At 41.7% G+C, this 14,999-nt stretch overlaps 1 protein-coding gene across 3 annotated transcripts in view; it reads right to left on the bottom strand.

The window, feature by feature from the left end:
- Nucleotides 1–5,287, bottom strand: part of LOC125882634 (copine-8) — a 123,536-nt gene extending 118,249 nt beyond the window's left edge. For all 3 annotated transcript variants that reach the window (XM_049566438.1, XM_049566439.1, XM_049566440.1), the window contains exon 1: nt 5,073–5,287. In XM_049566438.1, the coding sequence (XP_049422395.1) occupies nt 5,073–5,170 (98 nt within the window). In that variant the 5' untranslated portion in view covers nt 5,171–5,287. The remainder of the gene's footprint in view (nt 1–5,072) is intronic.
- Between the last annotated feature and the right edge of the window lie 9,712 nt (nt 5,288–14,999).

Below are 14,999 nucleotides of genomic sequence, written 5' to 3'. Positions count from 1 at the left end.
ACAGCGTCGACTTTGTCCTGTACTCACATCAAATCAACATCAAACAACAGCACACAATCAATGCGGAAAAACACCCAGGAGATGTGCCTCAACATCTCTTATGTAATGGTTATTTTAACTCGTATTCGGCATGACAAGAAATACCTAAAGCTGCAGGACTACTTGTAGTTTGAAGCTGATACGATGACACATTTTTTGAGTGAATCCATTAAGATCACAGCAGTCGCGTGTCCCAGCCTTTAGGCCTGCACAAATATGACCTCATTTTCAAATTTGGCCTCTTTTCATATTTCCAAACCAGGCTTTACTGAAATCAGTCAGGAACCACTTGTATAGACATGGACTTGGAAATATTTTGGATATATGATGAGATCAATTAGTTTTAACTTAATATAGGGCAATAATATAACTTGAAATTCATTCAGACAGTCACACACATGCAGGACGAAGCCAGCCCCTACCCCCCTACCATAAATAAGCACCACTCTCTCAATTTATCATTTACACCCCAACTAATATGCTGTGGCAACACTGGATACAGGAAGGCCATGTTGTTGTTTTTTTACCCTTCCCATTGCTGCACAGCAGAAAAAAAGACAGACAGAAGAGGAGGAGGGAGAATCTGAGAGTTATTACTGTCAACAGCTACGATGTTTGCTGACAGTGTTGGGATGCATGGCAAGACACAGAGAGAGGGAGCGAGTCAGAGAGATATGTCAGGCAGTCTGAGAGACAATGGGGGGAAAACTGTTTCAATGCTACTCAAAAAACAGTCCCCTCTTATCTTTCTCAGGTCATTTGTCTGGGACTGCAGGCTTGTTTTTGAGCAAGTGGTATTTCAGCAGCACCTAAAAAAATTGTTCACAGTGGCAGACTATCCAGCAAGGAGCAATTTTACTCAGGATACAAATATGTCAGCTGACATTCTCTTCCACTCTGACTTCAGTCTGAGAACAACACAGCAGAGTATGGAGAAGTGTTAACAATAAAACGTTGGCGTCCGAATTTTTACCACAAGGCATTGTTTGAAATTTTTCTATACTAGCTCTGATATGATATCTGAGTTTCGGTACCGATAGAACAAAATTATACAAAAGTCTATGACGCCTTATTTTCAGGGAACATACATGTGTTCATCCTCATATTTTTTCTACAACCTTTCATTTAGCTAATCAGACTTTTCAAAAATATAATATTATACAACCTAAAATTGGTAAAATTAGCATTTTCATCTGACTGAAATATCTGATTAAAAATCCAGTACACAATATCAAGCTCAGCTCACATCCCAGCTACATCAGCTGATCTCAAACAGCCAGTCAAGTGATGGAGGAGCTGACTGATGACCTCCATCCCAGCTCCTCCTTTTCATGCTATTTCCGACTTATCAATGTCATTTCTGTTTGTCATTGATGCTGCTCTGTTCTGTTCCTGGGGGGGTCTTTGCTGCTGCTCTCCCCGCCTTAGGCTTTACATGTAGGCACATGGAAGGGCAGGGAGGTTTGCTCTCTCTGCCTCAGGCTTTCCTCGTTTGCGTGTGGAAGGGCAGAGAAGTGTGCTCTCTTTATGTTAAGGCTTTCCACGCAGGCATGTGGAAGGGCAGAGAGGTGTGCTCTCTCTGCCTTAGGTTTTCCACGTAGGCACATGGACATGCCAATGGAAATAAAGTTTTATTTGACTAAAGTGTTCCTTACTGAACTAAGGTTTGATACCCAGCCTAACAGACATATTATGATAACACACACAAACATACACATAAAATAAATTACAGCCCTGTTCATAGTTACCTCAGAAATAATAACAGGAAAGCATCAGTGCCAGTATGCTAACTCAACACACGGCATTTTATTTGAGGCCCTGCAAACAAATTTTCTCAAAATGCCAAGACATGTTCTAAACATGTTGCTTACTTCATATATACAAAAAATTGATTTTATGTGTACATGTGTGTTTCAGTATAAAAGAAAAAAAACAGGCAACAGCCTGTGTCCCGGCCGATCAATGACATAATGGATTATTTGGACTTGAGGCTATTCACAGTAGAGTCCCCCTGTGAGTGCATCAGGGAGTAATTTATTCCTCTGTGACTGTGCCACTGTGGGTGAGGAATGGCTTGTGTGTACAACTATTCGTATATGTATACCTATACAGTTTGTGTGAGCACACTTTTAGGAATGTGTATGGCGCAGCAGGCAATGTTGGTAGTGCATTGATTCCTGCTGATACCTCGGGCTCTCCCATCGATCAGCGAAATGTCTCCAGCTCACTGTCGAGTCTGAGCCAAGCTCTTACTTCATATCCCCATAGCATTGGAGCATTATCTGAATTAGCTAGAGATGCAGGCTTAAGAAGATCTATCAATACTTCTGCAGCAGCCCTGTCACCACTGACTACAACAATTATATGAAGAGAGCTACTTCAAATGAGAGTCAGTCTCTTAACCTCTTCTTACTTTTTCATTTTCCTCTCTCTCTTTCTCTCACTGGAAAAATCTCCACTTTTAACAAGCCATTCAGTGTCTTAAAAAGGCTTAATAAGTATGAATATCGAATCAAAAGTGAAAGCAAAAGATAATTACGCCACTTGTTGGCAAATTGCCTGTTTAAACTGTTTCCCGAAACAGGTGTCAACACCTATAACAAGAATATACACTCAGTGGTTCGAGAATGCAGATTTGCACTGGAAACAAGTCAAATTACGCTAATCCTGACCTGTTAAGATGGAAACTTTCTTCTTGCTGTCATTCAAGATCAGCTATGAATGACAGTGACAATCGTTGTAGCCACATTGGCAATATTATAATCAAATTGTTCATTCATGTTGCTCTCACTTAAACCATTGTCTCCTCCGTGAAATTCGCACTCTAACACCCCCCTACACACACAGAGGGGAACTTTAAAAAAGTAGTAACCATGGTGATACTGTACACTGCCCTTTGCGTCCACCTGACACATGCGCACACACACACACACGACGTATATGCTGTAAGCGCAAACAAAGATGTATGTGCACGCACACATACCTGTCCTTGACTGTGGCATCCCCGCTTCACCTCAAGTTGGAGGTGGGAGGAGAGCCACCAAAACACATTCGCCCCCTGGGGGCTCGGGAGCTGGGTGACTCAGACATTAGCAAACTCTGCACAGCATGTTCATACATTCTGCTGGGAGATGACATTGGCTCACTGTTACTAAGGAGATGGTACTAAAACCTTCTGGAAATACAGTAACTACAGTATCTAAGAGACCCGAGCAGGGTAGGAAACTAGGAGTGCAGCAGTAAAACCACATAAAGTTTGATTATTTGAATAATGTCAGCATCGGGGCAATCAATGTCATCTACAAAACAGAGCCAAAATATGTAAATCAAACTAAAATTAGAACACTGACATTTGATTTATGCCCTAATTTTACAGCTCTTTCGTTGAACAAACTACGGATAGACTTATGCAACACATTTAAAGAATTTTTCACACTTTTATAACTGCCTCAACGTCCTGTTAGTTTTACTGACAACACAAATCCAAATTGTCTCCAAACATCATCACAATCCAACCAGCAGGGTTTGAGACATTATGCTCGAGGAAAAAAACCCACAACAATGCACCGAAAGAAAGGAAACACTGTCAGAATGAGCACAGCCACAACGTCAACATGCAAAGACATTTTCGGTTTCATTGCAATTAATTGGAGTATCTGCCTGTCTGGGAAGGAACGTGTTTTTCTAGATCCATTGAAAAGTTTTACAAGAACAGTTGACTGACTGCAGGGAAGACACATTTGCATATGATCAGATATACACTGCGCACTGCACAGTCGTGCTGTGAAAGTTCACTAATCACACAGAGAACCCACCATGCATTGCAACCGAGTTTATCACAGGGGTTTAACACTATAATGTGCAGCTGATCGTTTTCAACAGCTTGTTTTGTATTTACGTTTTCCCCCATAATAAGCATGCAATGACAGCAGATGCAGCATGACCGATTTCATCTGATTGAGATGACACATTTAATTGGATTCCCTTACTGTGGGGCTCCTCGGAAAACATGGCTGACCTACGAAGCTCACCGCCTGTAGCCTACGGTGGGTCACCAGTCAGGCAGAAACAAACCACATTCTCTTCATTTCTCACCCTGCTTGTGTGCATGGAGGAAAACCCTCCCTGACTCACACACAAAGACCTCTTTCAAACAGGGGTTACATACACACCAGCCATATCCCCTGCTTTCTGTCACTATCCACACAACATACCTGCAGTTAATGATTTATTTTAGCACCTTTTCACACGCCAAAGTGATGCCTCACTCTTGACATGTGACCAAGCAGCAACACAAAGACTGTCAGCTGTCATATGGCGCAATAACACTGACACAGATATGGTAGGAAATGCCTAAATTATGAGTAATACATTAGCAGGCGCGTGCACTGTACACACACAATGGCGACAGTCCAACTCAAACAGTTAACGTTACAGTGTTAATATAAAATAAATACTTTATATCTTATTATTATGTTCCTATTTCCTATTGTAACACTATATTAATCGTGTATATGGTCTTTAAGTGTTTGAAATTGCCATAAAACTTTTTTTTTATCGTAGTGTCACTGTAAACATGTAACGTTACCTGTTTATGTTAATGCTAAATTACAGTAACATACATAAAAGTTAGTTTGAGCGTATCTTACTGGGGTTTTAACGCTATAGTTTTAATATATTAACCACGTATTACATATAATTTTGCTATAATAGTCGTGTATATATGTTAACACTATGAAACAGCTCGTTTAAAGAGCGTTAAGTGGAGTTAAAGTGACCAACTGACATTAACGTTCACTAATTAAGCTAGCGCTGCTAACAGTGTGTACAGTAACTGACAGTTTTACGTTAACTCGCTATAAATGGCGTAAAAGTGACACATTTCATGTTATTCTTGTCGTTAAAAAAGACGCTAAACTGACACTGAGCACAAACTTGGACGGAGTTGGAGTACAGGTGACTTTCAGCTGCGTCCACAGCTCGGTGTTTTTCCGTGAGAGTGAAACCAGGTTAAAGCAGACACATTCCCTTACCTGCAGGACACTGTGATTTCAACTTTGGTGGCAGGAATAGACGCGTTGAGCGGGTCGAAGTCGCCTATCGACGCCATGTTTAGGAAAGTGTTGGTCATCCTGTCAAAATACAATGTTTTGCTTTTCCTGTTTTCCCCGTTTTCCGTGTGGTCCGGCCCCCTTTTATATTGCGAGCGGCGTAGCAAGATACAGAGGAGCTGCGTGCTGTGCGCCTCCCCGGCGAGAAGTGGAGCAAAGGTGCCAGGGAGAGGAGGAGAGAGGCTGCGAAATGTGATGTCACTCCTCCTCTGTGTGTGTGTTTCTCTCTTTCTTTATGCCCCTCTGCCATCTCCTTCCCCCTCTTTCTGTCTGTCTATCTCTCACTCTTTCAGCTCAGTTCAGTTGACTTCTGCTCAGCTCATTTAAAGCGCAGTGCTTCAGATTTACTGGCATGGATGTAATGACAATGATACAATCATAGAGAAAATAGGAGAAATCTGTCATGAAAAGTCTTTCCTGTTTGTGTGTGTGTGTGTGTGTGTGTGTGTGTGTGTGTGTGTGTGTGTGTGTGTGTGTACAGGCACACATTTCCCCTGCCCTCAATGCACTCATTCACATCAGCTCAATCCAGTTTATTTCAGTTCAGTTCAATGTGGGTTGCTGGCATGAAACTCCCCTCATTCCTGCTTTCTTGGCCACATTAGCTTTTTAGGGGGCCCGGGGCTAAATGCACAGTTGGGGCCCCCTGATTATGTCATCAGGCCTATTTCAGCATTACTTATTTATATCAGAAAAGCTGTGTTACAAATAGCAGGTGTAGAGTTAGAAAGATGTTGTTACCAGGCAGGAAAAGTGTGGCAGTTTTTATAGGCTGATGCAGAAGTTAGTGTTGTCCTAGTCCTTGTCTCAAAGCCAGTGGGATTTTCCCATTTCCCATTTGGAGTGATGACACATGAAAGCTTCAAATTCCCAAGTGGGGTATTTACATATTACGTATTTTATGTTGTAGAACAAAACATGAAACCCTCTGAAGCTTGTGTAAACCACAGACTTTATTTCAGACATCTAACCCAAAACCTATTCAAAAAACCCATTGACTTTAAGATGAGGGAACAGGGAGTGCTAAAATGCTAACTATTTTCTGGGTTTTAGGACTCATTCCTGGGGCAAATGGTAAATGGTTAACCTAAAAGTTAGTATATTCCACTTCTGGTGCTTCGATTTTGACAATTTTTGTGTTGATCTGTCTTTTGTAAGCCTCTCAACTCAACAAAGTGTAATACTAAATTACTGGTGTGCATCTTTAATGTTGTGTTCACACCAAACACAATGCAAATTTCCTTGCCCAAGTTTAAACACTAGAATATTTTGTGCTAACTCGCTTTATATGCATGAATAACTCCCGTCATACACACGTGAAATTGCTGAATCTATGAGTGAACTTCCACCAGTACATCCCCTGCGTCATGCATCCACAGAGGATCTCAATGCTGATTGCCAATCACGGCGCAAATTGGTCACTGACATTCAGATTTTTTAACTTTTATCGAATAAGTGTATGACACAAAATCTTCATTGGCACCACCACTTAATTTACGTAATTTGCATCATTTGTGTCGCGTCCATCACACCACATGGCAGGAGTTCAAGTCTAATGGCGGCTTTACATGACTTTACATGTAATTCACTCACGCGAGTTGTTTTATTCGTGTCCGGTGTGACCACGTCAGGCTCAATGCCCATCGGCACTCCCGGACACACCACCTCCCGAAACTTCATGCCACTGTCCTATTTCCAGTCTCCTTGCCCCAAGAATTAAATGCCCTTTTCCCCCACTCGCTCTCTGCTTGTACATACAAGCTCCCGTAGCAGCTCTTTTTCTCTGCTCCTATGGCAGCTCGACTCCTCTACTCACCATTGATGTATAAAGAGAGCTCCTCAGTTGTTGCTGTGTCCTATGTGTGACAAAGAATAGATGAGAAGAGACTTGCTGCTGAGATCAAGAAATATCCTGAGCTACACCACCCACAATCCTGTCATGATAAAGACAATGGCCAAAAAGATATTGCCTGGTGCGTCACACCTCGATCGGCAGTTTAGGTGAGAAACAAAGTTTAAATAGGGGCTGTCCACACGTGATTTTTGGCTAATGCAGAGGTGAAGGAAGTACAGATCTTTAAGTAAAAGTAGTAATAACTTTGTCTGGTCATCTGGTGACAACCTGCAGTGCAACATGTCCAAGACAAGCTGCAACCACTTGGGCTAAAAAATGAAGCCAATGTGGAAGTGCCAAAAACTGCAGTTCCTTGAATGGCCACTTGAGGCTGGCTCCACCCATGTTAAAATGCCCAACTTTAGAGCAAAAATAAATGTGTTTTCAATCTGGTACAAAAACAGCTTTGGTTCCGTGGCTATTTCACCCATACAGTACATGTCAACTTTACTGGAAATCAATTTTACCTATCTGTTGAATTTTCATTAAGGCTTAAAGATATACTTTGAAGCACTCAATCGCGCTCAGGTGAGGTTGGGGCATCCAAGAGACAGTGCCAAAGAAACGCAAATATAGCAAGGAAAAATGGTGAACGAGGATGAATCTGGGTGTTGCTTTTACTTCGCTGGCGAGCGTGTCTACAAACAGTAACTGCATACCTTTAAAAGTATGCATAATCAAGGGCGGGGCCGTTTAAGTGCCAGGCACCACTACAGCCTATAAGTCAGATTCACCCTTTGCTCCTCCACAGCTCCACACTTTGGTCCAAATATGGTCACTTTGGCTCCAAAAAAGCTAGATGGTGACGGCCAAAATGCTGAACATGATGTTTCAAAATATGAGTGCACAAACCAATGGGTGTCAAGGTCCCTCAACAAATAACCAAAAACGAGAGTAGTCATACCAGCTGATGGTAATCCAGTCTTTCTGTGTGTCTGGACAGTAGAGTACACCTAGTGCAGCACATTCAGTCCCTCTGCCGCACACTTTTTAAAATTATTACTATTCATAATTATTATTAGTGCTTGTATAGAAACACTAATAAGTCTCTTCTCTTTGGCTCTCCATGCTATGAGGATAAGCATCTGATTTAATTAACTGGAAGGGAGACCCTCCGCTGGCGGAGAATAGAATGACAGCATGATGAATGGAAAAGGATAAGGAGAGTCACATTATGAGGACACAGTGTGTTTGAGCCTGTGTGTTTCCACGAGAGACTTAACAGTGTGGTTCGCTCTAGGTGTGTGTGTTTGTACAGAGTTTGTCAGAAACAGAACACACTCCTCCTGATTTCACTGTATGTGTCCTGTTCTAATGAGTACAGACTTTTATTTTTTATGTTTTAAAAATAAAAATGGAGAGAGGTTTCTTGTTAGAATGTTGGCTCTTTAAAAATAAGTTGTAGCATCGAATGTACAGCTGTCATCTTACATTACAGGTGCAAATACATATGTCACACCACCACATCACAAGCATCCCAAACTGTTACTAGATTTGCTTATATTGCTACAAAAGTGCGTGTGTGTAAGCATTTCGTTTAGATCATAGAGTCACAGGATCTTATAATGACGCACCTCAGTATTACTCAGTGTGTTTACTGGCTAGCCACATCTCTAAATATAACTGTCTTACACACACAAGCACACACAGAGACACACTCTGGGCTGGATGTGTGGCACAAAAACAACTGGGGCACCTCTGGGCCAACACCATGCCACCGCCCCGTGTGTACATGGGTGGGTGGGGTGGATGGACATGCACTGAAATACACACACACACACAGCTTCCATTGTGTGAGCAAACATCACATCATCGTCTCATGACTGTAGCACCACCAACCAGGAAATGTCAGATTTAAAGAGTTTAATAATCCATATTTTATGAGGTTCCCTTTTAAACAGAAACAAATGTTTACACATTAATTAAAGCGTCTCCTTTAATTTAAGCCATTAACCATGGTTTTGCAATGTTTAAATGATAAATTATTCAGCATTAAATAGAAGTATATAAAACCAAGTCCTTGCTGTAAGAATGTTTATAACCCATTAATCATAATTCAGCCATTGAATCCGTGAACATGCATAAAACATGAAGCCAATTGTTACCAATAAATTGCTGCATAATTATTACACACAACCACACTTCCTATTATGGTCAGTTTTTCTTATGCATCTATATAAAAACACCCACCTGTAAACAGTACATTCACCAGTAATGTTTCTTCATAATGTATTTATGTTGTTGGAACAATGTGTTTTTCTTTCTCTCTCATTTATAATTTACATTTTACTTGATATATTAAAGAAATTATGATTATAAAGAAAGAGCAAAATATTCTCATTGCTAGACATTGCCAGAAAATTTTTATGCATAAGTTTGACCTCGACTTATATTTACAATGTGAATATTTATGAATGTCATTCATCTCAATTGAGATAGTCGGATACAGCATTTACTTCTCTATATCTAACACTTTCATAAACAAACAAATAATATATCCAGGATTCAGTGTAGGCACATAATTACATGATGTGTCTCAAAACATACATTTTAGCTGAGAAAAAGCACTGTTGCCTCACAGCAAGAGGGTTCCTGGTTTGATCCCAGGAGGGAGCCCTTCTGTGAGTTTGCATGTCCTCCCCATGTCGGTGTGGGTTTTCTCTGGGTACTCCAGCTTCCTCCCACAGTTCAAAGACATGCAGGTTGGGGATAGGTTAATTGGTGACTCTAAATTGTCCGTTGGTGTGAATGTGAGTATGAATGGTTGTCTGTCTCTATGTGTCAGCCCTGTGATAGTCTGGGCACCTGTCCAGGGTGTACCCTGCCTCTCGCCCAATGTCAGCTGGGATAGGGTCCAGCCTCCCCGCAACCCTCAAGAGGATAAGCGGTTACAAAAATGGATGGATGGATGAGGTTGATTGGTTTGTCTTTTTTTTTTTTTTTTTTTTGCATTGTTTGTTTTTTGTATTGTTCTGTTAATAGCGTGAATCTTTACAAAATTTAATGGCATGCAAGGGTCAAAATATTCCAGTCTGGACCAAAGTGTGGAACAATTGCCATCCCTTGATCTGCACCACTAGCATGGCAAAAAAAAAAAATCTAATTTTAGTTACAAATGTTGTGTAGGTACAAAATTATTTTACATGATCTGCCCTTCTATGCCTAAAGACCAAAACACACCGCCCCACACTGGCGTCGGCTAGATGCACATTGGCGCTTGTACATACAAGCTCCCGTGGCAGCTCTTTTTCTCTGCTCCTATGGAAGTTCGACTCCTCTCCTCACCACTGATGTATAAAGAGAACTCTGTTGCTGTGTCTCCTGTGTGACAAAGAATGGATGAGTAGAGACTTGTTGTTGAGGTCAAGAAATATTATGAGCTCAACAACCCACAGTCAATTTTGCCTGGTTGTCTGTTGATGAACTGCAGCGCAATGCATGCACATGTGCATGTACTAAGGGTGGCATTTGACTGTGGAGGCGCCGTTGCGTTTTCAGCTTTACTCTGCCTTACTCTGCCTCTTATTGGCCTACCCTGACATTCTCACCCCAACCCTAACCAATCTCTCTCCTCTTGCCGAACGTAACCAACCCAATCAACAAAAGCAACAAGCACTAGCCAATCCGGGGGACAGTAGGGCAGATCATGCATTTGCCATCCTAGGAAAAGAACATTTGTTTCCAGGACCTAAAACTAAATGGTGAATTGCCCCCTCTGGGTTGGGTAAGAGTTACTGCCCCAAGCAAAGGAGTTCAACTACCTTGGGCTCTTGTTCACAAGTAAGGGAAAAAGGAGCAGATCAATGATCATGAGCTTTGGGTAGTGACTGAAAGAATGAGCCAGCAGATACAAGCATCCTAAATGAATTTCCTCAGTAGGGTGCCTGGGCTCAGCCTTGCAGCCTTACATATGGGGTGGGGAGCTCAGACATCTGGAGGGAGCTCAGAGAAGAGTTGCTGCTCCTTTGTGTCGCAAGGGGCCAATTGAGGCGGTTCAGGCATCTGATAAGGATGCCTCCTGGGAGCCTCCCATTTGAGTTTTTCCCGGCACAGCCAACTCGTAGGAGTCCCTGGGGTAGACCCAGAACACCCTGGTATGATTACATATTTAGAGGGATTCGGAAAGCGTTGCTGGGGAGAGGGACATCTGGAGTACTTTGCTCAGTTCTTGTCCCTGGATGGATGGACCCATCTTCTAGATTGGTCTGTCTAGCTTAGAAGAACTGAGCAAAGGCTGACCCGATACAGTAAATGTGACATAACAAAAAACAAAAGCAAAAATGTCTTTGTCTTTCTCAATAGATGTTAGAATACCCCCTCCGAATTACCTAGTCCTGCCCTGTTGTGCTGTGATTGTTTAGTACTAGCCCTAACCAGGACCTCTTTACCTTTACTTTAACCTCCTTCTCTTTCAACATACCCATCAAGGCAAAAACTAGGTAAAACACTCCATTCGGTGGGTGTATATTGTCTTTCCCTCTCAGCTCAGCCATGCCTAACTTCCCAGCTGCTCTGGTTTTGAATTCAAACTTATGAACTCTAATGTTCTCATTTAATCGCCACTACACAGGGTTCAACTGGAGAGCTCTCCTGATTCAATAACCACTTGGCATACCATTGATACTGACCTGCACTTAGATGGAGAGATCTACAGCAGATAATTCAATGTAAAGAGCTCCTGTCTGTCAAATGTACACAAAAGCACACACTTGACCCTCTTACTCATGCTGTCACTACAAGCTATATCCCTCATTGTCATTTTACACCCGTTCACAATCACACTCCCGCTTGGTATTCATTTCCACCTCCACCTCTTCATGCTGCTCTATTTGTCGGGATGTAAAAACTCAAACTGAGTCAGTAAATTAAATTTCTTCAAAGGCACTGCCCTCTAATTTCATGCTAAAGCGCTTTTACCGGCGTATTAAAGAAATGTTGTTCTATCCCAATCTGTTTTGCTTGATAACTGAGATCTGCCGAGAGGGGACAAGGTTGATTTCTGTAGCCGCATTAAGAGAGCAAGCACTATCACGGCTCATCAGTTCTGGTCATAAAGCAGCAGCGCTGGTATTTTTAGCCGGAGGATTCATTCTGTGGACGCTCACAGATAGGAGCCAGGGTGGTGAATATTGACCCTGTCCTCCTGAGCCTCATTGCCACTTAGAAAAACGTCTTTAACTGCCACTCCTGGTTGTTCCTGCCTCCCCCCCCCCCACCCTCCCAAACCTCTTTCTTTGTTTGTTTCTCAGCCAAGTCTTTTCCCACCAGTTCTGTCTTTGAGTTTGTTTCCATATTGCTGTCAAAGAAATGCAAATTAGGTGTGTTTTTTCATACCGCTGGATGTCAGAAAACAAAACATTCTTGCTCCTAATGATGCCTGTATTTCTTTCATGATTCCATCAAACGTTAAAAACAATAAAATGCACCGTAAAAGTCTCTAATGGCCAAACAATAATGGGAATACATAACAGAAAATATGGTCCAAAGCATAGGGTATATCATTATATTTGACAAATGCCTTTATTTTTTTTAGTACAATAAAAGGAGCCTGGCACACACACACACACACACACACACACACACACACACACACACACACACACACAGGGCTAAATTTCATCCCAGGCCATTCCACATAGAAATGAGCCTGTATTGATTCGAATCCCTCAGTACATAAGAAGCACCTGCAGCTGTGCAAATCACATTATTCAGACGGATTTATCTGTGAAACAAGAGCATCCGGTGTAAGCCCACACAGAGCACCAATCAATGTGTTCACTGAACAGATTAGAAGAGGATACATTATCCAAACTCATCATAGATTATGCTACAGTTAAAGAGAAAGTGGAACTCTCTGCCCACGTGCTCTGTCTAAGAAGTCGTTATTGATTTCTGGTGGAACCTGATCATCTGACTTAATGTGCAAGGATTATCATTTGATTTGTGTATACTGTAATCATCTCCAAGGAAGTGGTAGGGCAGAGACGTTGTGTACTAGTATGAAAGCTAATTAAGAAAGGCAGGCAGGTGTTTTCCAAGAACTTGTCATTTCCTTTATGGCAAACATGAGCAAAGAGATGACTAAATCATCCGTCATATGTAAAAACAAATGACAGATGACTTGATATTTTGACATAATGGCAAACTTATAGGCCTTCTGACTTCCTGTAAAGTCACAGGAAATGAGTAACTTAGAAGTAGCAGAAGTAACCAAGTGGTGTAGTGGAGAATATAGCCTATGCAAGTATACATGGTCTTTGTCTGGATGTTTACAGTAGCCTATACCCACCTATCAGCCAAAAACCAATCGGAATATACAGGAGAGAGTAGCATTTGCAGCTAAACTAACCTAGCCCTCAGTTTAAAGTTTGAAAAAAGAAATATTTAAAAAGACCAAACTATGTTTTTGATTGGGCCAATACTTTTGCTAGATGCCTGGCAACATTAAAGTGAAAGTAATTGCACCTGGACACAAATACTACTGGCATGTAAACGCCCATAAAATCATAATGTTCAGTTGTACACTTCCTTTATAGACTGAACCATAGATACAACGTGTTGGTTAGGGAACTTGTAAAGGTGACAGTTGTTGGATTTTAGCTGGACAGAGCAAGATGGGTGCATATCTGTGTTCCCAGGGTCATGTGTTTGCTAGCCTTAATGAGACCTTTCAAAGGGTTATATGTTCTAAGCAATGTTCTCACTGCATCAAATACTCATTCAGCTCAAAAAAAAAAAAAGTAGCAAAATGTTAATATAAAGACACAGTAGTGTGTTTAACACCCTGTTGTGTTATGCAGGTGCACTGCCTTTTAATACGGTAGGATTTCATTTGATTCAATCCAAAAGGGCTTTATTGGCATTGGAAACAAACTTCTACATTGCCAAAGGTATAAATTGTAAAGAAAAAATATACTTACAGTGAATAAATATCTACTAGACATGCTGCTGCTGATTGGGTAACACCTCTGACACACCCACAAAACAAGAGAAAACATACCTCAAAGCCTGTTGCACACTGTTTCATACCGAAACATGTTGTTCAACGTGTAAACTGTAGCAAAACGGTGCACACCATTTTGAGATTGAATGCGCTTAGTGAGTGGCACATGGAGAAGGAACTTGGATATCCGCTGGCTTCATCAGAACTTCTAAAATATTAGTTGTTGCCCCCAAAAGCTCACCTCATCGGCACACTGGTGGCCAATGAGTTGAGAGATTGCTCTCAACAAGAAAGCAAAATGTCACTATTCTACAGCTACAACTATTTTTCTGACAACTTTTCATGTCAGGATAAAGGTTAGATGAACATCATGGTTATGGTCGCATGTGGACTTTTACACTTTGGTGATACACTAGTTGAAACTCTGCTGAACATCCATCAGCCACCTTATAGTTGAATGTCAATGCTCTAAAATGCTATCGTACAACAAACCAACAATGGTAGTTAGCTACCTGTAACAATATGCAGCTAATGGGATCCAATATTATATGTCCTGGCTTGTGTGTGCATCATGTGTGTGTATACACTAAGGACAAGGGGTGGCTGTGGCTCAGGTGGTGTCAGAGTAGGGCGGGTCGTCCACTAATTGGATGACTGGCGGTGGGATTCCCGGCTCCTCCAGTGCGTGTGTCGAAGTATCTTTGGGCAAGATACTGAACCCCAAATTGCTCCCGATGTCTGTTCCATTGGTGTGTGAGTGTGTGTGAATGTTCACTGGGTAGCAGGTGGTGCCATGTATGGTAGCCTCGGCCACCAGTGTGTGAGAAGGTGAATGTTACGTAGTGTAAAAGCACTTTGAGTGATCGGACGACTTGAAAGGAGCTATACAAGTGCAGTCAATTTACCATTTTGCATGACAAGGTGGCGAGCTAATTTCCAAGTTGGCAGTGTTGTGACATTAACGCAAATCAATCACACTTCTCAACATAAGAACCAATCAGTTCCCCTGTCA

Source organism: Epinephelus fuscoguttatus, linkage group LG22 (genome assembly GCF_011397635.1).
Source record: "Epinephelus fuscoguttatus linkage group LG22, E.fuscoguttatus.final_Chr_v1".
NCBI classification, from domain to species: domain Eukaryota; kingdom Metazoa; phylum Chordata; class Actinopteri; order Perciformes; family Serranidae; genus Epinephelus; species Epinephelus fuscoguttatus.
This window is presented reverse-complemented; position numbering and strand designations above follow the sequence as displayed.